Source organism: Ostrinia nubilalis, chromosome 15, assembly GCF_963855985.1.
Source record: "Ostrinia nubilalis chromosome 15, ilOstNubi1.1, whole genome shotgun sequence".
Lineage (NCBI taxonomy): Eukaryota > Metazoa > Arthropoda > Insecta > Lepidoptera > Crambidae > Ostrinia > Ostrinia nubilalis.
This window is the reverse complement of record NC_087102.1, coordinates 5098662-5124004: the sequence shown is the minus strand read 5'-3', so window position 1 is coordinate 5124004 and position 25343 is coordinate 5098662. Positions and strand designations below refer to the sequence as shown.

At 37.0% G+C, this 25343-nt stretch overlaps 1 protein-coding gene across 1 annotated transcript in view; it reads left to right on the top strand.

Moving 5' to 3' along the window:
• Positions 1–25343, top strand: part of LOC135078556 (MOXD1 homolog 1-like) — a 56478-nt gene that overhangs the window by 17809 nt on the left and 13326 nt on the right. Inside the window, exon 2 of the mRNA XM_063973091.1 lies at positions 11794–12264. Coding sequence (XP_063829161.1) covers positions 11830–12264 — 435 coding nt within the window. The 5' untranslated portion in view covers positions 11794–11829. The remainder of the gene's footprint in view (positions 1–11793; positions 12265–25343) is intronic.

Genomic DNA, 25343 nt, shown 5'->3' with positions numbered 1-25343 from the left:
CAATAGAAATAGGCCGGTTTACGGAAACGTTTAGACACGAGTATAATTGAAGACGGATCCGATTGGATCTGTTGTACATCGTTCACACTTATCGATTAACCCTCCGAGTGGCAAACGATTTACAACGGTACCGATTCAAATCGGAAACAAGGCCGTCTTGGTACGCTGATGCGGTCGGAATGGTCTTAATTACGGAAACATTGTGTCCGTTTTGCCACGGAACCTCGGCATGTCATTAATGACAGTGTCAGGTAACAACGGCCAACACATTTCGCATGACATTAAAGGTATTTATGGGCAATAAAGAACAAGTAAAAATAAACTGGAAGGAGGACGATTAGAACAAATTCGAAGGTTCTGGCATTTTATAATTTCTCTTAAGCGTCATTAAGAGAAATTATAAAATGCCAGAACATAAGAAAGATGCTCGTACTACAAACAACAATTACATAAATCCAAAAAAGACCTGAAGAAGTGAAGAGTGAAGCACTAAAATACTTCCAAATGAGCATTTAGGTAGATTTTGGTGCAGTGTGCATTTAGGTAGATTTTGGAAAAAATAGAGAGACGGAGTTGAATACCAGATAATGCTAGCTTTTTCTGGTGGTTCAACTTCTTATTTTACCCCCAGTTTTCGTGCCTGTCTGTTCCCGTTGATCTATGTAACGGTGCCGTAGAGAAAGAGGGATTAGAAGCCGCGTGCGCGCGCGCAGCTGTTGTACGCACGTTAAACGATCGATAGACAATGATTTTCTTTTTTCTAAGTGTCATTGCCTTAGGTCCTTTGGCAATTGGAATTAGAAACTGCTGAGTCAGTTTAATCAGTCAATATTTGAACCTGTTTAAAATTCTTTAATTTCTTTTTTGGTTTTGGTTCTTTGACGCAAGGTCATCTAGTTAAGCAGTGTCTTTATTGATAATGTCGTGAATTGAACTTTGAGAATTAATGATAATGCTCGCGTTTCAATTGTTGTGACATATTAAAAGACTTGTGCTATAAGTATTTGTTACAGTTATTTTCTCGGTAAAATTGCTATTGTCAACCTTCCAACGTTCGCTCAATGATGTAGCTGTTAGGGAATGCTATAGTCTCTCACACTGCTATTCGCTCAATGAATTCAGTCATTTGTATGCGAAGGATCGTAAGACCAAACAGTATTGTAGTGTATTCCTCGTAGACAAGATTTTATCGGTCGTTTCAAGAACGAAGCTATCACAAATATTAATAGAGGAATATCAATACTTTAAAGCTGGTATTGAATATTTAATTTCTTCAAGAGAAATATGGCGAGTGGTTGTTAATTTTCGAATGTTTTTTTGCTGTCGTATTTTTGTTTAAATATTAATAAAAGGAGCCATAATATCAATGTCGTTAAAGTTTTAGTGGCCTAATAAATTAATGTCCACCTTCATATTAAATTAAAAATCATATCAGAATTTCAATTTAGACAGCGATGTTTGCAAATCAATGATATTATATAAAAACAAAAGCAGATATGTTATAAGCGCTCGCGCTGTGAATACTCAAATACGTCCCAATTGGGACGTCTTGTGTTTAGTCTTCGTGTGGCCTGCGTCGTGCGCAATCGCGTGTACCACACCGTAAGTTCCTGTGTTCTTACCAAAATAAATAAAAAATGCCATCGTGTGTGTTTCTAAAGTGTACCAATTATGACTCTTAAGTAAACAAAATACAAGGGATCTCTTACCACATGTGATTATGCAAAATTATTTAGTATTTATATTTTCAATTATTTATGCAAACAATCAAGACGCCATGCGCCATGTTCAAGTTAAGAAAGAGAAAGCGATCTTGTTTTGACGTTAGAGCGATAAGGATGCGTGCGCTGCGGACATAGATTAGTTAGTGCAGAATCGTTAAAACTATAGCTATCTCTTTCATTTGCGTGCTATTTCGTATCTTTTGTTTCACTTATCAGTTACATTTGTCAATGTGTGCAATTTGGAATAGCTCGGCACGGATTAAAATCGTAATTTCTATGAACGTAACATATCTATAGTTCTTTAATATCATTGTTGCAAATCAATCAGATTTGAATATTGAAAATAGTTTTCGAGTGGCATGCACTTTCAATGTGCCTTACCTTTGACCATGTACGGGTCATCACTCGCGGATTAATATTCAGAGTCATTGCCACCCAATGATATTATATAAAAACAAAAGCAGATATGTTATAAGCGCTCGCGCTGTGAATACTCAAATACGTCCCAATTGGGACGTCTTGTGTTTAGTCTTCGTGTGGCCTGCGTCGTGCGCAATCGCGTGCGTACCACACCGTAAGTTCCTGTGTTCTTACCAAAATAAATAAAAAATGCCATCGTGTGTGTTTCGAAAGTGTACCAATTATGACTCTAAAGTAAACAAAATACAAGGGATCTCTTACCACATGTGATTATGCAAAATTATTTAGTATTTATATTTTCAATTATTTATGCAAACAATCAAGACGCCATGCGCCATGTTCAAGTTAAGAAAGAGAAAGCGATCTTGTTTTGACGTTAGAGCGATAAGGATGCGTGCGCTGCGGACATAGATTAGTTAGTGCAGAATCGTTAAAAACTATAGCTATCTCTTTCATTTGCGTGCTATTTCGTATCTTTTGTTTCACTTATCAATTACATTTGTCAATGTGTGCAATTTGGAATAGCTCGGCACGGATTAAAATCGTAATTTCTATGAACGTAACATATCTATAGTTCTGTAATATCATTGTTGCCACCAGATTCACAAGTTCAAGTTGCTGTTATCCGGAGAAAGCTTACCCAGATATTGTTGACGTTTTTGTCTGTTCAGCCATTGCTCACTGGCGGGTGGAATGTTCACGGTCCACGGCGCCTTTCGTAACACTCCTCTTGAGCGCGCTAGTGCAAATGTTTTTGTGTGTATCTGGCTTTATGCATTCGTGTCGACGGGCCGTGTCTCGATTTGACGTTTAATCCGCCATTATCATCCGACGATTTGAATTCCGAACTGCAAAAAACTCTTTGAAGTTTAGATTAGGTGGATCGGCTTTTCATAAAAAGTGATTAGATGCGGTGGGATTTGCTAAAGAATTTTATTTTACCTATTCAATAAAATTTTAGCTGGTGTTATAAATTGTACAGTGAAAAGACATTAATTTCCCATTAAAGTTAGAGATCGCACGCGATGGATGATGAAGCCGGAATCCATTCAGATTTGAACGCTCCAGTTTTCTAACACGCGACTGTTAATTTCCATCATGTTGTCTGTAGTTGTAGGTATTGGGGTCATACTTTTTCTGTATCGATATGTCGTTTCTCGAGTTGATCCAATCGATTTCGTGGATCTCGAGAGAACGAATTCGCAATCCCGAGAGAGACTGGTGGAATGCCAGATCGTGAGGCACAGGTGCACGGGCGTTGCTCTCTCCCGTGCCGGTTCGGCGCGCGTTCGGTTGCCTCCGTGATTTTTGAATTAAGAATGTCCTTTTTTGATTGGTCGTATCAGGCAGACGATTCATTGAGTGTAATTTGAGTTTTTTACAAGGTCGTGAATCAGTGGCGGTTCGGGTTCTTGGGATGCAGCGAAATTCGAAATTGGAACGTAGAAATGCTATTTGTTAGGGTTGTACTCATAGTAGGTATGTTGATTTTAATTCCTCTTTAAAGTTTCTTAAGACTTCTCAAGGACTAACTCATGCTAAAGTAATCAATCAACGCTAATGCGTAATAAACACACGTCTCTCGATTAATTTATAAAAATCAAGATCGAAACTAAGTGGTATTCAATCATTAGTTACTGATGACAATGCAATCGCTATGATTGTAGTTTGAAACGAAGCAAGATATTCCCACGTATTAATTGTTGATCGTATAAATCCACTTGTCATTGTAATCCGATCAAAACGCTGGTTACTCAGAAATCACAATCGACGTTATTCTACACACATTAGTACTATAGTTATGCTATTAATTTGCAAATTGATTGTATTAAGTAAGTGTCCAGTGATATAGCCGCAAACATACATCTTCAGTTAACTATGGTAATAATTTGACTGCTGCTGTCGAGTCTGTCGACTGTACTTGGAATAGTTTCGCGAAGTAAGTACCTCCTACCTACTAAGTCTGAAGTAGTGATCGTGATTCGTAAACCCAAATGATGTTGATCACACACTGGGGTTACCCAGAGCGAATTGATATTTACCACGTCCTCTAGGTATAAAGGCGTGTTCATGCTTGCGAAGCTAAGAAGCTGTAAAGCTAGATGAAGACGTACAAAGCTGCATCGAATAAGCACTGTATGTTTTGTGTCAGAGTCAGAGTATAGAAGGAGAATTTTTAATCCGATTACAGGGCTAGCTAGATAAAGAAGTTTTAACTTGGCATTATTAGTAGTCGATTACAATCAAAAATTATTCGAAATATCTTTCAACTGTTTCAAAATTGGACATTAATGAATGCGATATAGGCATAGTAACCATATTTATCCAGCTTTCAACTCCGCCGCACTAAATTCCGCGTTTGTACCTACCTACTTGGTCTTAGTTCAGCAAAAGTCAGCTATTGCAGATACTCACGCCCTGCTTTGAAATCTGCCCTAAGCTCCGCGTTTTTGGATAACGACAGCTCGTCAAGCTAAACACTGTGGAATCCTATGTAGCTGACTGTAATAGGGACGACTTTGCTATAAAAATATAGGCTAATGATGTGCTGCCTGTGCTTAGCCTTGTTGATTCAACAAACGTCAGTGACTGTCAGATAGTTTGCCGCGTTTGTGTGAACTAGGCCTTAGTTCAGCAAACGTCAGCCCCAGGTGTGGACTCGAGAGCTGCGAAACTAATTTGTCTAGAAACGCTTGCCAAGTATTTGTATGCGGAATTGGTTAACGTATTTTACGATGATTGTAATTCAAATTGAAACAGATGTGCTCGCTGAATTTAAACTGGGAGAGGACGGATTTTTAATGGATAATTAATGGAAAATAGTATCGTTAAATTCAAATCTGTCATTTGTCTACTTATTTACAGCATATTTGAATCACTCATACGAAAATTACTTGAGATATAAAAAGATCTGGGCATCCGACGAGTATCGCAAAAAGGATGTAGAAAACGATCCGTTTCCGATGGAGGACCACTTACAGTGTTCCCTTTATTTCATTCGTGAGATGCCCTTCTATGTCGGTAGTTTAACATCTGTTTAGAATAACCCATTTCAGTCATTTGACTCATCTTATTATAAGATGTCTAATAGCAAGACTGCATTAGACCTAAAAGCCCATGAAGTTCATAACTCCATGTTTGTCTGGAAGTCTAAATGTTCCTTTGACATTATCAAACGTTTAGAGCTGCCTAATGTCTTTAGCTCTGTATTGTAAAATGACGGTCAAATATTTACTTCTAATAATAAGTTGAAGTCTAAGCACTGTTGTTCGACCAATGCAATGACAAGCTTGGGTTTATGCCTAAGTTTGAGTCTGGTTTGGACCCTTATTTGTTTATAAATAGCTTTGGAAAACACACCTCTAAGTCCAACTCGACAAGACCTATAAAGGAAGCAGTTTTGGAAGGAAACATAAATCTTCGAATGCCTTGAGTGACTTGAGTCCAATGCACCAGGAATTTCCAAATTCAGATTGGAATAGAAAAAAAGACTGGTCTGCTCTAAAATATTTGTAACCCAACCTACACATTGAAGCACCAATATTCAAGAACCTTGTCAAATAAATGTTTATGACTGTGTAGAATTCGGAATACCGTTACAAATTTACAATCGGTTGTGACTATTAAATAAAACTGCAGCACAAATTAAAATTTTGTCTCGTTTAACAACTTCGTGAGAATATTTTTGTAGGATCCAAATCGGATACGGCAGTAGTGACGACGTCACATCAAGCTAAATACTGCGGTTCTTCGGCACCTTATGTGATTGTAATAGATGTCATTTTGCAACGAATGTGATTTGCTGTCGGTCGACTGTAATAAAGTAACCTACTAAGATGTCTCTTTATTATTTTGAAAGCAATGAAATCAAATAAAATTGAAACATTCTTGGAACTATTCTACATTAATCAAGCCAAAAATGAAGCCGAATTGTTTAATTTTATTAATTAAACTTCAAAGATAAGATGCACGTCTACTGATTGCTAACATTTTTATTGAAACATGAGATCAACATCTCTGATTTATGTAAGAATTTCTTTAACGTCTTCAGGCTTGGCCTTTCACGAGCTCTTATGCAAATCTTAATTTACTGCTTCGTGTCTACAAAGCTTATTTAATTTTTAAACTTTAAAAATTCTCCGAATTTTGATCCATGGGTCTTGTTAACTTTTCGCAATACCAGTAAGTCAAACAAAGTTCCTAAGTTCACAATGGACGTTAGGGTTTTGCCCATAACTCGACTTCCAACTGCAATTAGTCCATGTTGAATAGATTTTAATCGTACCCACAGTCTGTTCGAGTTGCCCCTTCTAATAAAGCACTTTAAACTTCCTGGAGAACTACCGCATGTGACTGTTTCTACAGTAGGTTAGGTATCCACAGTAATTTTAATTTGTAATCCTCTTCACAGCATGTCAAAAGGTATTTAAAACTTCCATTGTCTTCACCTTTCTCATCGGCTTCTAATTAGTTTTGTAGTTTTTTCTATCTCTCATCGCAATTAACACTTTGTTGACAGATAAGTACAATATTAGCTCCTACCGTTACATTTTAAACATGTTTACAGTATCTCAGTTCTCATTTCCTAAGAATAAATAGGTATTTATTTCGTACTAACCCAAATGTTTTACGCCCGTATTCACAAACATTACTATGAGGTCTCACAGTGCGCGTGGACGCACAGGGTGAAACACGAACCAATCGCAGAGCTCTATTCAACGCTGTGCGTTTGATTTGCTGCTTCACTTAAGCAAGCATCGTTTGTGAATACGGTCGTTATAAAATGATTTTGTGAGAAATTTAAATTCACATGAGCAACTTTAAACCGCCAGGAATCGCTTTACAAAGTAACGACAATTATTCAAAAAGCTTACGCCTCTAAAACGTCCGCTCTAAAACCAAAACAATTTCCGCCATTAATCTCTTAGAGTTAGACCGTTGCCTCTGCATATTGATACGGTTTTGTTGTCATGCCACATTAAACAACGTACATATTTTTAAACCGTTCTACGTACGGTCTATCGACTCTATGATCCGCTTCCTCTGTAGTCGTACTCCCGTGATATACCATTTAATTAATACCTGTTAAAACTGCCGTCGTAACATTTCAATTATGATTGTTTTTGGTCCAACACCTCCAGTCGAGTGTGGAGGTTTCATAAAATCAGCCAATTGAGACTGACTGTGGGCGATGCATCGTTCTGTAACGAATTAATCGACTATTTGATAGAACTTTTTACCTTTGCATTGCACATGACATAAATATAGTCATTGAGATATTTCTTTCAAGTTTTAATTTAAACCATGATTGCTTTTTATCACGGATGGGAAGAAATAATTATGCATTCATTAAAAGATTTGCTGGGGCAATTTAATCTGGAATGAAATCCTCAGAAAATGAGCTTCCAAAATGCATATCCACTTGTGCCGACCAAAACGGGAATCGGCCGTTCGTTAATTCCACAGATGCAAATTGCCGTTCAATTAGCATCGCCCTTATCATCCGCACTTGTTTACCGTTTTGTTTTTCAATCGCTTTTAATTTGTTATCTTAGTCTATTTATGTTCAGATTTGTGCACTCTGCAACTCTGCAGATTGGAATTTACCTTTTTCGATAGTGGATTTTGGATTATAAATAATTTTACCGCAGCTACGAATATAATTAACCCGAATCTCCTTCTATGTATACTTTCATTTAGCAGTGGATTATCTTCAATATTGCAATTGTACTCATCATCGTATTGTTGACTAGTAGTTTCAGTTAAATTCTCATCACAATCATTGTCGCAAAAAATGAGTTTTTTGCCTCATGAATAAATAGCAACCCACTTCTGTCTGCTCTAATTGCAACTAATGTGAGGCACACCTAATTTACAAGTTTCGTCACGCAAATTTGGCTTTGTGTAGCAGAGTTTTGGCTCTTCGGCGTTGTTGTGGTCTACCGACTCGCTCTGTAAGTTCGCTCGTTACAAATAGAACCGTCTGCGAGTTTGCTGGCATTTTTTTGTCTATATCTACACTCAAGGAAGACTCCTTACCTAAGTTTCTGAAAGTTTTGCTCAGAATTGCACGTTTGTATGTTGTTGAAGTTTTAGTTAGTTGTTTCTTGATATAAAACATCAAATCGTGGAAATCAGACGAGCTAATTTCGCCTCCCTTTATTAAATAAAGTCTGTAATTTTGGAAGCCTATAGTGTTATAATTTGAAAGCGGCAGCCCAGTGTCAATTTGCCCGTTTTTTTATGAACGTAACTGAACCGTAAAAGTATATCTGGATTCATTTATAACGCTACAGAGCGGTTTCAACTTCCTCCCTATAAGTGGATAATGATCTGTTATCTCGTTCTGCCGTTGAAACCGCAATGTTTTTTGAGACGTACGCCTTTCCGTTCTATTTCTAATATGGTGAACTTGGAATATAAAGGTTTGGAAATGAGCTATAATGGAACAAGATAAACTGGTCTCCTTGAAAGTTATTTAAGTAAGTGTCAGCTTTAATCTTGTACTGCTTAAGTATTCGATTAGAATTCTAACGTGGAGATAAAGACATGCCCGTTTATGGCAATAAATTGTTTAATGTTCATATACCTACTTTCCAGAAACGTACGTGACACCTAAAGCCTAAAGAAAGTGTCTCACGTGAAGTTATATCTTCAGCATTAATGTTCAGATCAGGCCTTCGGATAAGTTTTTATGATCGGCACCGATTTAGCCCCTGAGACCGCGACGTCTTAACTTAAAGACGTAAGTAAAGAGTATTGGTATGATTTATTCAGAGATTCCGTCGTAAATTTCGTGTGCGATCCGTAGTGCCCCCGGGAACAGATGGCATCCGACTCTTTTTGCTCAAAACGAAATTCTCACGTTTATTTTTCATACTTCCTTCGGTAGAGTTGGGCCGCTATTTTTAAATGCGAGCGCTCTTTTGGAATAGAATTGAACAAAGGCCCAACTTCAGAAGTGTATGCTCTACATCTGCCATTGGTTCATTTTTGTGACAAAATTTCCGCTTGGAAACATAACTCGACGAAGTAATTTCACAGTGAGTTCTTTGGATGGTTTGATTAAATTTTGTAGTCCAGTTAGGTTGACTGACTGTTCTGACAAGTCATAATGAGGCGTTTAGTAGTAACCTTCCAAGTTTATTAAATACTCCTTGATTACTAAAGCTAAGTAAAAAAATAAGTACTCCAGTTAATCAAGTTGGAAGTTATTTGGCACATCAGTAAATTGGAAGCGTAATTATACTTTATATGAGAACCGACCACGATTGTTTCAGCATTCCGAAGGCAATTATCAAACCAAATTAGGTACATGATTCCGTTACCGAAAGTTATTACCATTTAGCATGTTAATAGGCTAGTTTCCTAAAAAAAATTTTTTATTCCGTCATGTTTAATATCAAAAAATATTGGACACATATATTTTTATTTGTCAATCTAACAAATAATTACATAGTTATGGTGCGTTGAAGTTCCGCACGACGTCACAACGTGCGGCACTTTTATGCACGCATTGACGTCACGGGCCTCTTCTTATGAACTTTGGCGCGCTTTATCTCTTTCAATTTTCATTAGTTTGAAAAAGTGAAAAATACGTGTAGAGTATTTTTTGATAAGTTAACTGACGGACTAATTAAAACTCTTGCTTTTTGACCCAGGAAACATCCCTATTACCGCTTTATTATCAACGAATCTTCGATGCTCGTATCTCGTCATTTTCACGATACATTTGATTAATTATTCTTACATTGTTAGCCCACGCCAAAATAATATCGATAATTTGCTTTTTTGATATTTAATTTCTGAAACAACTAAGGCCAAAGTCCGACAGAAAAACTCTAAACGGAACCAACATAAAATCCAAAATAGGTATGCTTCACAGATTTTGATCTAGGCATGTAATCTGCTATGATGAGATGTGTTTTCAAGAACTACCTTCTTCTGACATATTATGTAACCCTTATCATAACCGAGGTCACAAGTCAAAACCTTGGTATCTTTGTGGGCACCATAGACCTCTGACATGGCTCAATCCGACTCAAAGTTCCTCATGAAGAACGAAAGCATATTTCAATTAATTACAACAGTTATAGCTCTACCACTTAACTCAGTCAGTGCCTGAGGTATGGGAGCGGTACGGGAGGGATGATTTTGGCATATTATGACATGACCGAGCATACAAATCACACCCATAGTGTGAAACGTGGAAGGTCACCAGGTCTTCATCAACCGCTGCCTTCGCCGAATTCTCGGCATATACTGGCCCGAGAAAATCTCCAACGTCGAGCTATTGGAACGCTGCCACGAACCGATCGACCAGCAGATCAAGCGCCGCAGGTGGAACTGGATTGGCCACAGTCTCCGAAGGGACCCCGATCACATCCCTAAGCAGGCTCTGGATTGGAATCCCCAAGGAAAACGCAAACGTGGTCGACCCAGGCAAACTTGGCGGCGCACTGTAGCGGACGAGGCGAAGAAGATCGGCAAGACCTGGAGCGAGATCAAGCGAGAAGCTGAAGACCGAAAGAGATGGAGGACTGTTGTGGACGCCCTCTGCCCCATCTAGGGGACATAGGACCATAAGTCAAGAGCATACAAATCTGAAGTCTCGCTGACATACGTCAAAAAACACCCTCCCGTGCCGCTCTCATACCTCAGGCAGTACTGAGCTATGCACTAGAGCTAGGTATAGTTCAAATCAAGCTCCTGACCAAATCAGAAACAAAAGACAACACAAGAAGTTTCAAAACCGTTCTACACTGAGAAATGTTACATCTTTTTGTATAACCAGCGAATTGGCGTTAACAAATACTGGTGTTTGCCCACATTTCCTAATTGGGTGATTTTCTAAATTGCCCAGTTTTATGGGACCATTGACTCATCCTATAATGGCGCCTGACTACGGCCAGTATGATAATTATATTAGCGCTACTACTATTTGTCTAACTTTCAAAATATTTGCGGATGATGTGAACTCGACCAAACCAGTTTCGGACTCAGTTTTGTTTAGAGTTCTCGTTTACGACGTTTCATTCACATGCCAGTTGATCTATGGTGGTGCATAGAGTAAATGGATGAACCATATCAATTGTTTTGTTTCCTTCAACTACGCGTTTGAAGTTTGCAATAGTAAATCTGTACGTTATATTACTTTAGAGTTATTTTTGTAGTGTCACCTAGTTATGGTTGGATTCACCATGGTGAAGCTAGTATGTGAACAAGCAATTGTATGGCTGTTCTTTACGGTCTATGGTCTTAGTAAGGGTTCACACCGGAAATGGACCTGTTTAGCCACATCCTTGTTGCTACAGTATTTGAAGCATTTTTATGGATGAGCAGCTTGAATGGAGCTGGTTGAGAAATGAATTGACAGCAGCCGTGATGTTATGATTGATGTGTCATTAAAACTTTGTAATTACTTGCTACTTTTTTCTAGCATAGTTAAGACTGATGGGTTTTTGTTTATTTAAGCATTGATGTATGATGAAGTACTACATGTGTGGAGCAATAAAGAAAATTAAAGCAATATTTTACGGTCAACTCAAACGAGAAAAAAATAAATAAAGCTTTAACAATTTGTGTTAGTCTTATCCACATTTAATAAATCGTTCGAAAGTATCTAATTACCTCCTTCTTTTTGTTTCAGGTGCCGTTATGATCCAAAGACAATAAAAACGAGAAGATGCATCTACAAATCTTTTTAACTTTAAGCGCCGTCTTGTTTAGTGAAGCGAAACTGCCAAGATTAAATCGCCACACGCAGCCGAATGAGTTATCGAACCCCACACAGAACTCGCAGGCGCAGCGGCTTGTGCAAATAGAGGCGAAGACGGCAAAAACGAACCGAATAATCGATCAGTATCGAGTGAGGCATCGGCGAGATGTATTCGATTCGAAGTCCTATGAATCGAGTCTGATATGGGCGCATTCGGAGCGGTTAGATGAGAACGGAGACGTGTTACTACGATGGGTGAATTCGGATTCGAGTATAACCTTCAGACTTGAAGCGAGAACCCGTGGTTACGTCGGGTTGGGATTCAACTCGGCAAGAAACATGAGAGGCGCCGATTTGGTAGTCGCCTGGGTTGACGACAGGAATGGCAACGCTCAGGTTCTGGTGAGTATTATCAGCCACATCTGTTGTTTTGTTCCCACAGCGATGTTTGGGGTGGCCCCGATCGTCTTTTATTTTTTATCCGATCAAATCTAGAAAAATCGCTGCTTTTTTGTTTTGTTAAATTGCGAACAAATGCTACTTTTTTGTTTCGATTCTCAACGTTTGATTGACGTGATTCTCATTGTAAATGAAAGATGTTTTTAGAGACGTATCTTTCATCTTTCAATTAAGACTTCAATCGAAACCATCTAATTGGGCATCAGACAGAAATGAGCATTAGCGTTATTGATAACGTTTTCTTTCTTTCCATTTATATTGTTTCTTTTCGTTCGTGAAATATCTGAAATAGGTAATAGATAATAGGTATCTAATTGGAACATTGCTATTGAAGTACATAATAGAAAGATGGTTACATACTTGTAGAATTTGATGAGATTAGAGCAAGACCAAATAATATGTAAAGGCGAAATAATATTAACTTTTTTTTGGAAACACTTCCAAAATTTAAAAATCTTCTGCTCGTTTCTCATTTCTAAGACAACGCACATACAAAACCATAAAATTAAGTCTTTGTACTTAACATAATTGTGGTTAATTTAATTACATACCCTAATAACCATACACGTCGCTTCTATGACTTTGATTGAGGTCCTCTTAAAGTTATGAGATTGCAAACTATTTACCTAAGTAATTACCTACTGAGATCCAAAGTTTTGATACAAGAGTAATATTTGGTGATTGAATCTGTATAGTATTATGTTATACTTTTTAATATGGGAAGTGAAAAAGGTATCATTTGATTCTTCAAAAATATTTTTTGTTCTACAGAAAAGGTTTCGTGTACCAGAACTAATAGTACAGGGATCAGAGCTAGTAGCTAGTAGTTAAACACTGTGGCATCCTATAAAAATTGTAAAAGGTGCCGCTTTGCAACGAAAATGTACTGTCATGTCAACTTGTCCAGTTTCTTCTGCTTCTTTATAAGCTAGCCGTAAATTGTTCTCCACTCGTTACGCATCTGACTTCAGAGCAAACTATTCAGAAATTCAATATTTGCTTTAAATTCTCTTGTAACATCATCCACATTCTTTCTACTTTCAACTGGTAACTAGATCTGATTGTCTACAAGTGTTGTTAGGCATAACAAGACACAATGCTCTGCGGTTTTCGGTGGCAGTCAACGCCCTAATTACTGGACCATGACGTCTACTTTAATTGTCTCCTTGTTTTATATCAGGGGTTTCCAACCTTGGTCCACGGACCACCGGTAGTCCGCAGGAGTTAGAATATGGTCCGCGATCCATTTTAAATTTCGCGAGAGATAGACTTCCGCGTGTGAAAGGGTTTAAGTTAAGTGATTAGTTTAGTCGGGCAGTTAATCAATATGGGCCTGTATGAAAGTGCGCACATAACAACGATTTGGTATCGGACGATTCTTCATACAAATTTGAATCGGGCCCAACTATCGGCCAGCTGAAAGTGTGTGGTCTGCGCCTAGGCTAAAGGAATCAAAGTGCTCCCTGGGCCAGAAAAGGTTGGGAACCACTGTTTTAAATAATTGGATTGGTTAGGTTGGTTTTGATTTGTGGAATGTTCCAATTAGGTCTAATAATCTTTGCTTTTCATTTTGGAGCTTTGATGTTAAATGTTACGTTACCAAAAGTTTTCTATCTTGTCTTGTAATATTATGTTGCGTAATAGCCTTCGTTATATGAACCCTGTTAGTAAATGAAGACTGTTGTTTTGCTAGCTTTAATGATATTAGGTAACATTGTTTACAAGTACTTCAACACTCGACTTTCTTGAACTACATCTTTAAGAAATTCAAGAAGAACAAAAGGTCTTTACAGAAGTTTAAATGTAACTGCCAAAACAAAATGTTGAGTTGTTCAATTCCTTTTTCTACCACCAGATTGCACCAATGGCTCCCAAACCGCAACCAATTTGCATACAAATGCGCAATCCTTTAAGTTTATTCTAGATGTTAGATTGTTAGCTTTTTTCCTCCGAGCATTTTCATTATTGCACGACCTTCTGTCCTTGTCGAGCGCGGGTAATCTGACGAAGATAGATAGCCTGGGACGATTTATTTGAATGTCAACTGTGTTTTTTGTATGGAGATTTTATTTATTTACTTACACGTGTCTGCATTTGAAGTGTTTGTTTCGTAAATATCAATTTTATTTTTGTCAACCGACTATGAATGAAGTCGGTGGTAGTAGATACCTTTTTTAGGTCCTTATATTGTAGACGTACGATAAATTGTTACTAAGTCAGTCATATTGAGTAGAATTCCAATTTGCTAAGACCTGATTCCTTGATCCCTTGAATTAAATTATCGATCGATAAAGCATTTACAAACTAAAATGCGTTTGACGTTTTATTAATTAAGCTGAAATTGAAAGTATTTCGTTTATCGCCATTCTGTCATTAACTAGAAAGTTATGGTTGAGATATTATTATTACGTGATCCTTTAACCTCTATGACTTTATTTTATAAGATGCTGACCAAAATTACGAACCTCAATCGAAATCCCTATGGCTCCTCAATTAGGTATCTCTACTTTTACTATTTATACTAACTACATTTGTAATGTATCTCACAAACAAGATTATAGTTTCCCAATGATAACAACTTAGTCGTGTTGATAGTTTAGCTTCGATACGAAAACAAAAGCCACCGATCCTGCTATCCCCGTACCGAACTGAACTTTTAATGGGTTTCGTTCGACCGAATGGGATACTGTAGTTTTGTCCCGTTCGTAATAAAGCTTATTATTGCCTGAATGGAAAGGATTGGACCCATATCAAAATGACATTCGCAGAAAAATGGGACTGGACCTTATTCATGAGATGCAAGGATATATTTGACACGTTTAACGGTAAAGGGTGCTTTAGTTACACGGGTATATTACTATGAACTATGAGGTTAACAGGTACCTACTGCTTGTTCCCATGGAGACATCCCGTTTTTTGCAGGAACTGCTTTTTACAGGATGTCGTTAATTAGTATTGTGTTTTAATATGAATCTACACACGAACCTGCCGTTTGCAGTGTTCCGTAAAAACCGATCCGTTCGAATGTGTAATTGGAATTTCAAACACGCAATCCAGTTTTGAGAGATCCTACAATATTACTGGTTCCTGGAACGAGTCCTAACTTCATTTTTGAAATATTTTGTGAAAAAAATCCAAAGTGAAAAAGGTTCTCCTGTAAAATTTTTACTCATCACCTAATTCCCGCGCTCTCGTCGAAAAATATTGCGTTATCTCGCGGTACTTTGTATCGAGGTGTTCCTTATTCCGGGGGGATAAACAGGAACATTATTAAGCTCTTTAAAACCATATAAATTCAGACCTGAACGGGCGCAAGGTAACGAATGGTTAACCACTCCTTTGCGGAATCCCTGCTTAGTTAGCCGAGTACAGTCGGGAAGAGAAGCCATGTTTTTTTACGTCGTTTTTCAATTCTTGCAATGGCTGTCGTATTGCCATACTTTGAAATAACCAATCTTAAGGACTTAGCTCACTTACTTTAATCATAACTACAACTGTAACCGGTATTTGTATCGAGTTTTTGCAGAATTTTGACCTGATTTGAAGATGGTGCAACCCAGGCTTGGTTTTTGTTTTAAACATTCATTACATGCATCAGTCAGAATAAATAATAGTCGTCCATAATATGCACACAAATTACCAACCCACACACACGGAATATTTATTTCAACCGGTTAACATATCAACGAAATAAATTGGTCAGCACAAATAAATCAGTCTTAAACTAAATCCTTGCTTTAAATTGCACATTCAGTCGAAATTCAATCAAAAAATTCGTCGTAATGTACCTGTAGATTATAATAACGTCATTTGATCGAAAAAATATCAGTAGAGCTGCTGCCTACTGTGGATTACATAATATAAAATAATAGAATTATACTGTCTGTAAATACCTCCCCACGTCTGTATTCCTAAGGAGTTTGCTCTAAGAATTAGGTTAAGTGTATAATGGTTTTTCATTTTACCTATAAACGCACAGAAGCTTAAACTGAAGAGGCTAAGAAAGAAAATGGTGGTAAAAAGGAAATGATAAAAATATTTCTTGTCCTTTCTTTAGTTTTTGCTGTTGGTAATGGACTAAGTAGTTTTGTATTAACTACCTACTTAGTTTGTGTTGATTTGAAAATACTTACAGTTAAGTTAGAGATGTAAGTAAGCATTGTTTATAAATGAACGTTAAAATTTACTTCAGAATTTTGCATTTCTGTGATTTTGTTCACTTGTCTGGTCTGTCTGGCTTGGTCTGGTTTTGCCAGTTGATTTAAAAGTCCGCTCGAGGCACAAAAATATGGATATTCCCCTTTTCAGTCCCAATGGTGTGATTTCCCTGGATATAAAATACGTCACACGCTACATACCTGCGGTATGAATGAATGAGGATCTACGGCCCGTATTAGGACGCTAAGGATGGGCTGCACTTTCTTACTTTAACTTTGACAAACGTCAAAATCCTGTCAAACTCCATACAAAAAACACCGGTTATCGTTATAATTACAGTCAAAGTTAGGTGGTGCAACTCAGCCTAATTAAGAATTAACACTCAAGATAAACCTCTGATTGGTCCAAATATTTAAGTTTTATCATAACCCTGAATTGAGTTTGAGCCTAATTTGATAATACGCGTCTAACTTACTTGAGTATGTGGAATTCTTCGGTATATGTCGGATATTATATTCGAGTATCTCACCCGTAAAAGATAAAAGGGACATTTTTGTCATACTAAACCTTACCCTTGCTAAAACACGGGTCGCCTATTAATTTGTGTCTGCAAAATTATAGGCAATAACTGACGTAATGTGGCTTTACGAGGGTACAAATGAGAATTATCTTTCATATAAACTCTGCCTAACTGTGGAAAATTTATAATATTAATGAACTTGGCGAATTTGATCGATGCGAGACATTACAAAATCGCTACGTCAGCAAACACCGCAGCAAATTCCGACATGTCGATCTCTGAAAATGGGATAACCTCGTCGAAACTATTTGTATTCCACGAGACGACTTGTTTAGCAAATTATGCGGGAGTCAATTTTGTGCCTGACAGTACCGAAGCCGTACGCACCTCGCAGTACAATCACGTAGTGACTCACTCGACTACGTGAACTATCGATCTTGTCGCGTAAATTACGAGATTTCGAGACTGAGTTCGAACGCCATCTTCCTTTTAAAGACCTGTTGAACTTACGAATTGGCAAAGGTGCCCGCGACCTTCTTTTGTTTCACTTGTTCAGTCCTTTTGTACGATGGCCTAGATCCTTAAGCCTTAAGTTTGACTCGTCGTCGTCTAATTTTAGACTTTCATTCATGATACGCGTTGGAACGATGTGTAACTTATGATTAATTATAATACTCGTAATGCTTAACTTAGGTATACATTCAAAAATAGGATACTTTACCTTGCTAACAAATCTGTAAGATCAGCAATTAGATATAAATCGTTTAATTCTTTAATTTGTTGGTGGCGCCAGCTCACATCTTTATTAGTACGAAGTACACATTTGTATTGTTTTACCGTAACTTTTTCTTTGCTACCAAACCAACACAATTCTCAAGATGATTAAGTTATGCACACTTTTTTGCTGAGTCTAATTCTTTTTAAATCTTATTTTGTTAATGATATATTGCCCGTCCAATAACTTTTTATGGCCTTTAGACATGAATGGAGTAGTAGCCGAGCGGAACAATTATCTTCTATTCTACATTCTATCTGTTATGGGTTTCCACGCGAGATACATTAAATCTGATCGGCTAATTATCAATTTCATTCTTCTCAATGGTTTGTTGTCCATTCCATGTAACCTCGACTTTACGATCTAAGTAATAAAACTTATATTTCTTGTTCTTGATCTGTTTTTTTGTTAGAGCTCATGTGTTTATTCCCTGCACGCTTTTGAATATTCAAATTTGATTAAGGGCAGGAAGTGAGACCAATCTATAATCAATGCTCGATTGAACTTCACTAGGTGTGCTTTCATACAGGGTTTTCAAGAAATGTAAAACTCTGTTTCTTAATTTTTCCAAAAGTTTTTTAGATGGCTTTGATTTTAAGATTCTTATGTCATCGTCTACGAAATACTGAACTGATTAGTCACCGACCCTACCTAGTCTTTGTCTGTAACAGCTCTAGTTTTTATTTTTCCCCCATATCGATGTCGAAGACCCTACTTAATAGCATATTGAGCATAGTGATTAATTTCTATCGGTTCCCCTTAGGCTGTAATCATTCGGAACCTAATGTTAACATATGATGGTGCTCCCAAATTCCAACGATGCCATTACGTCATGGAATTTTCGAGATTTATAGCTCTACTTTTGAGACTACGTGCTTTTTGTTTTTAGTGCCTCGTCCTTGGGAGTTTATGTCTTCGAACTTAGTGTTGTCGGACTTGAGTTGAGACATTGAAGGCGATTTAAGTTGACTAGCTAGAAAACACATTACATAAAACTTTGTTCTTTTATTCTATTCTCAGACATAAAACAGCAAAACAAAATTGCTAGCTAAATCTGAATGAAAATTTCCAAATACTTAACAGCTTATCACTTTTAACAGCAGCTACCTTAATGAATTCTGTAAAAGTTTTCAGTAATCAATGGCGACATTAATCTTCGATCCTCTCACCCCTTATTGCCTCAAATTGAATAAAATTAGCTGAATAATTAGGTGCTTCCTCTTCCTGTAATTTAATTACTACTGGTTATGTAACTTGATTAAAGCCTGTAACGCTGTTAACACCCTGTATTAAGGCGGTATTAGGCAATTCGTTAAAAAGGGAACATTCCACCGAAATATCTCGTGAAGTAATCTAAATTTGATTAGTTTATGTAAAGTTTTGTAAATCGGTTAATTTTGGATCCCAAGAGGTCCCAAATCCCAATCCCGAAAGTATTTTGCTGTAGCCGATAGTAAGTAGGTACTATTTAATTCGGTTTATTTGTATACCACAAAAAAATCAATAATTTTTTAATTTAATAGCAAAAAAGTAATCCCTGTTTTTGGTTTTTGGTGATGTTCTTTGCCGGTTGATGGACACATTTCATAACCATTTAACAAACAAGGCACAGACATTGACAAAATAAATAATGAAAGAATAGCATCTACACATTGCGTGTGGGTGGGTTTTTCTTCTAATTTTGGACGTGTATTGTCTAAAAGATTTCGGACTTAGACCCTTCGCCCTCCAGTGCCCTCGATCAATCGGGCTCAAACAATTCATTACTCACATCACGTTTTATTCGGTCGACTTACTTGAAATTCCTATAGTGAACCGGCATTTTAAATGAACTCAGAATTAGCCTTCTGCAGTGTATCACACACTTAAATTGATACGTTTGTTGAATCAGTAATTTAGAACTGAATCTTTGAAATAATACAGGATTGGATAAGAATTTAATAATGAAGGATTGGACGGAACGATTGGGAATTCAGAGAATGTCTCACAAATTGGATTGATATTGTCTATTTCGAATTTATTCAAAGAGACAGACGTTTTATTAGGAGTCACCACTGCATATTAAGCCTTAAACTGTGGCATCTTATGTCAATTGTAATAGGGAATATTTTACAACAAAAGTGTGGATGAAGTCTACGCTGTTGCTGTGCCAATGAGATTCTGTACGACTTCCATAAAAACCCTGTCTTCCCTAGTCTACGTCCTAAGGGAATCTACCTCATTAGTTGTTTTATTATTTAATAAATTACGTAGTTCCTACGGATATTGAACATTAATTATGTATTAATAACTTCATTCAATAATTAGCAAATCTTTAAAGGAATTAATCTTCAAGTAGAGTTACAAATTCCGTCCGTGAGTCCAAATCTTCTTATATCAAAGGGACAACCAAGTTCATAATTCTATTCAATTCTTGTTTAAAAAAAAATGTCAGAATCTCGGGGTTGAGAGAATCTTATTTCCAACCACAAGACCAGTTCTTTACTGATGTGACGAATCCACTGAGGCGCACATTTGATCCATTGTAAGACACTCCATCCCAATCAGTTACAATCCACCGCTCACAAATCCCATTAATTGCCGTTTTTCAGTCTAGTTACATCTGGCTGTGTATTGAACGAATGAATGAACGAACGAACACGTTGCGGACGATATGTCCGTCACGTACAGAGGTTGGTTCGCCTCTAATGAGCCGATTGAGCGCGTTAATAATGAGCGGATTCGGCAACAGATTTGCTATGTGGACTATAGGGTTGGAAGGATATAGGAAGAAAGATTCGAACATTAATTGTTGTTTTTTTAATGGTTTTCATTCTGTTTCTTCACTATCATCAAGCCAAGACCATCTCTCTAATACCAAACAGAAGAAAATAAAGGACTCAGCCTACACTCTCAAGTTTTCCTCAACGTTTTATCGGCCAGACGGGTTGGGGAGGCCTGATGTAACACCATGTTTGTGCCTTAGTCGCGTTTTACGACATCCACGCGAAAAGTGGCGGTGGTCCCATTATGCTATTACACTACAACTGCAACAGCTACTTACGTAAAACAGATTGATGACAGACGTGAATGCTTGTCGTAACGGACATAATAACTATTTTCTTATTTCGTGATTTGTGACTTCTGTGGCATAAGGAGAACATATTTGTCTTTGTATATTTGATTCTAGAACTTTGTTCTTTAATTGTTATCTGGTTTCTTTAATTTCAAAGTTTCATTGGTTTTATTTATAAGGTTAGTGTCTGGTTGCTGAAGACATTTTTCCAATTCTGCAAAATCTATCGTTGTAAAAGACGTTTGCTATCGCCATAAAAATTGTTTTACCCTTAACACACTGACTTCTTTTTACGAGATGCAGTACGGATGAAGGCAGAAGCTAAACAGTGTGGCATCTGAAATTGTTTCCGTAAGTGCAGTTTTGTAATAAAATCTAGTCGAAGTGGATGTGTTAGCGACTGTACGCCCACACTTTTTGTATTGGACCTCCAGATCAGAGTATTCTGACACATCCCTAGCTGATCCACTGTTTCGCATAATCCATTTATTCTAGTTATAATATTTCCAATAACTTAATTGAGGGCCGCAGTTGATACCCAGAATTTATTTAAACCAACGCTATGTTATTGTAACAGATGCCCAGTCCATTGTTTGTTGTAATTTGATACAAGAGTTCCCAGGGGAATCGTGATTCGTTGAAATATTTGTATTTCGTATATCACATTCAATTCTGTTACGTGGCATTATCAATGCAACTGGTTTGTTTCTGATTTGTTTCATGTCAATACGTCACTTAATCTAATGAAAATTTTGATAATTTTATCATCATTCTATTTTAGAACTGCAGGCAAAACGTCATGGCAATCCATAACAATAGTAAGGGACTATTCCCACCTTTCGTTCCCACCGCTGCAACCTCAGCAACCCTTGTGTAGCCAGGACTTACAGCTTGACCGCCAATAAAAACCCAACCAGTGATGGTCAAGTTTGTCCCGCGGGGAAAGTTAAACTGACATTGGACCCGCAACGAAATTAATCAAAAAAACATAGTAGTCAGTCAACATACCAATATTATTCAAAATAGTGGATTTGGTTGGTCCTTTTACTACACTTACACACAACTTCAGTAGATTTCCATTTGATTGTATTTCTTCTTCTAACCAAATACCATAAGACGTTTTTTATCTGATGTTTATGGAATTCAAATTGAAGTCTGACATAAGCTTAGGGTTTTAAGTGGTCAAAGCATAGTTTAGAATACGTAATTTTGTAGTAGGTACCTACTTGTAATAAATACGTCTGACCAGAATTAAATTAAAATCAATTGGTATTCCATCTCAATCGTACTCATTTTAAAGCATTTTCGTTAAAGTCAGACCCAATATTGTATTGTCAGTTGTCACTTAGTCCTCATTTTGCTGACTTACAAGAAAGGCAAGTTGTAAACTTGTAATTCTGCCTAAACAACTTCTTCTTCTTGTTATTCTTCCCCCAATACCATATCAGTTAGATTGAGGGTTCGTCTGTAATCCCCTGGATTTTTGTGAAGCCATCATGAGTTTAGTTGTCACATTTTATCATTATCATCACTGTGTTACACAAAATAAACACACAGCAAATGTCATAAAAAATATAAATGCGTGTAAAAATTTGGCTTTCAACATTTTCGCACGCAATTTTTTTTTATCAGCATGCAATATCATGAAAAATAATCATAATAAGGTAGACAAAAAATGGCATTTGTTAATTTGCCTATTCACTAATTATCCTTTAAACAATGCACTTAACGCAATAGACAATTGAAGTAAAAATACTTTTCGCTGATAAATTCTAATTGGCTTTTTTCCCTGTCATATTTAATTCAAATCCTAAAAAAGGTTGATTGTTTCCTATCCGGACTGTACAAGCATTAAATGCAGGTGTCCTCTGCACCTTGCAGCATGAATTACCCAACACACCTTATGCCATGTTGGTTGACGACGCCTGCGCATTGTGCGATGACCTGCCTTCATTAACATTTACTTTGGTAGACTGCGAATCGTAATAACGATGGAATTCACGGTCAGTTGTTTTGTTTAGGCAGGTTGCATTTATAGAAATAGAAGTACACATTTCTATACTTATGCCCTATGTGTGTGCTTAAAGAGGACCTTATTATAAACCAATAAGATCTTCGTTAGCTCTTTGTGCTACGTCTCGAAGGAATCTTATCACTAATTAGAATTTGTAGTACCTAACTACATTAGAGATTTCAATGTGTTGTTCTTCCAAGTTCAATAAAATTTATCTTTTAATCTCTTGCGCTGTGGTTTAGGGGTAATTTTATCAAACAGCAGATAAGCATAGATAGATTACTTCTGGGACACAGCATGGCCAAAATGCATGTCATGTTGAATTTTTTCCGAAATTATAAAGTTTTATTAATATTAAGTGTTTCGATTTCTGGCTATGTTTCTTGTGAATTCTCTTTCATTTCTTTGCAACAATGGTGTCTCCTATAAGAAGAGGATAGCTTGGTAATTGCCTATTAATTCCTGCCTTGAAAAGGCCCATTAGGCGCTTGTCATACAAGAAATAATGAATTAGCAACCATCAGTAAGCGATATTTTAACTAGCATTCAACATCGAATAACGTCTAAAATAAATGATAAGCTGTATTTTATTTATCTTTTAATAATAGCGTAGTCGTTTCAAAGATTTATTTTGTTTTGTCCACAATGCGGATGCAATAACGACCTTGGTCTATTGAGATTTAGCTTCTTTTTTGCCTGTTTGAATATTGATATTATTAAAAGAAAAAGTAACAACCATAGATTAAATTGCTGCTGCGTAGATCCTAAATATTATCCTAATTGATTATTAAACTACATCGTTGTATTTTTATTTCACTAACGACATGCAAAATTCGTCCGCGATGAATAAATTTCACACGTGAATTTCTTTATGCATGGTCATGTTTTGCTGTATTTTATTTGAATGAACTTGACATTTGACACTTGGTTGAATTTTAATATGACTACGACTGGTAAATACCACTCCTGTAAGCAAAATTGCGTAACTATGCAGGTAGGTACTATTAAGAATAGAAATACGGACCTAGATTCTAGAGTAATCAATCAGACATACGTATTATAAGTTAAATAAATTGCTATAGCACAGAAAAAAATGATTGAAACCACAGACTCTACATTGTTGAATAAATTCTTATTAGAGCAGGTATAAAATTCTCTGTTTCTTAGAACGTTAATAAAGACGTACGTATGAAGCATAGCTACATAACTACTGTACCAAGGCTTCGCGATTTTCACAGAGATTACAATCAATACACCTACAAAGATGATGTGCAAAGGAATTTTATCGTGTTACGCAAACCATTCGCCAAAATCTGGTCCCTTTCGCGTTGGGCTTTTATCACAAAGTGTTATGGGTCAAAATTGTGTGACAGACATTGATCTAGGTAAACCCGGCGTTTAACATGGTGCCCATTGTGTTTCGATTCTCATGCGCCAGCCATCAAGTTGATTCTCAAAACTTATTCTTTTGTGTGAACGAAGAAAGAATTTTAATGCTTCCGTCTGAACTTGAAGATCACACAATGGTGGTGCTTATGTAACGTTATAGTAAATGATTTTGCTTAGGTTTCCGAGCATGCGCAAGTGATCTAGTTTGCATGATATTTGCGATTCAGTGTCCACACGCCGGTGTTGCTACCGATTCGGACTCGTAATGAAGGTTGTATAGGTTTTAGGAAATTAATATACCAGAGCAATAGACATGGATCTATTACGCTGCGAATTGCATTGATAAAGCGACTTTAGGGGCAAACGAACATGCGAACATCAAATTTCTCATCCCATGGGGGAGTGTAGAGTAGGTAGTTCAGTGGACCCGATCCTAGGGTTTCCTTGGGGAAGTTGGGTCTAGCTTCTGCAGTAGAGACTCTTTAGTGTCACCAATTCACCATTCATAATTTCATCACCGTTTGATGATGATGATTATGTACGAGTACCTACCTATATCATTATCACAAGTTATCTACATTACTACAGGATGAGCGTTAATCTGAGAAGTGATATCTGTCCTAGTCACAGCCTAAGGCGTTTCCTCCTAATGGATTAACTAATTCACTTTCTTCTTGTTAATTAATATCATTGATTATATAAGCTGTCATTGCATCTATGTGATAATATAATTGCCGTGAAATTAGAGTAGGAGTGCAGGTGCGGTTTTGTTCCCCAGTCGATGAAGCACCTGATGTCGTGCCCTGAGTGCCCAAGCAACTGCACTCAGGAGGATTTGATGAGTGCTGCTGACAACGCCACTCTTGTGGCGGAGTTTTGGGCTGACACTGTAGGTTTATTGTCGACACGAAAAGAAGAAGAAGAAGAGTAGGAGAAATCCTAGGAATATAAAATTGCACTGTGGAAGCTAATTCCGAAATTGATTAAACATTTTGATATCTGACTTTTTTCGATTTTGTGTAACCTTTTTATAAACTCCGGCATTTACTCGTAGGTGTCTAGAAATATTAATTACGTCAAAATGCACCAAAACCAGTTACAAAATAAAGGT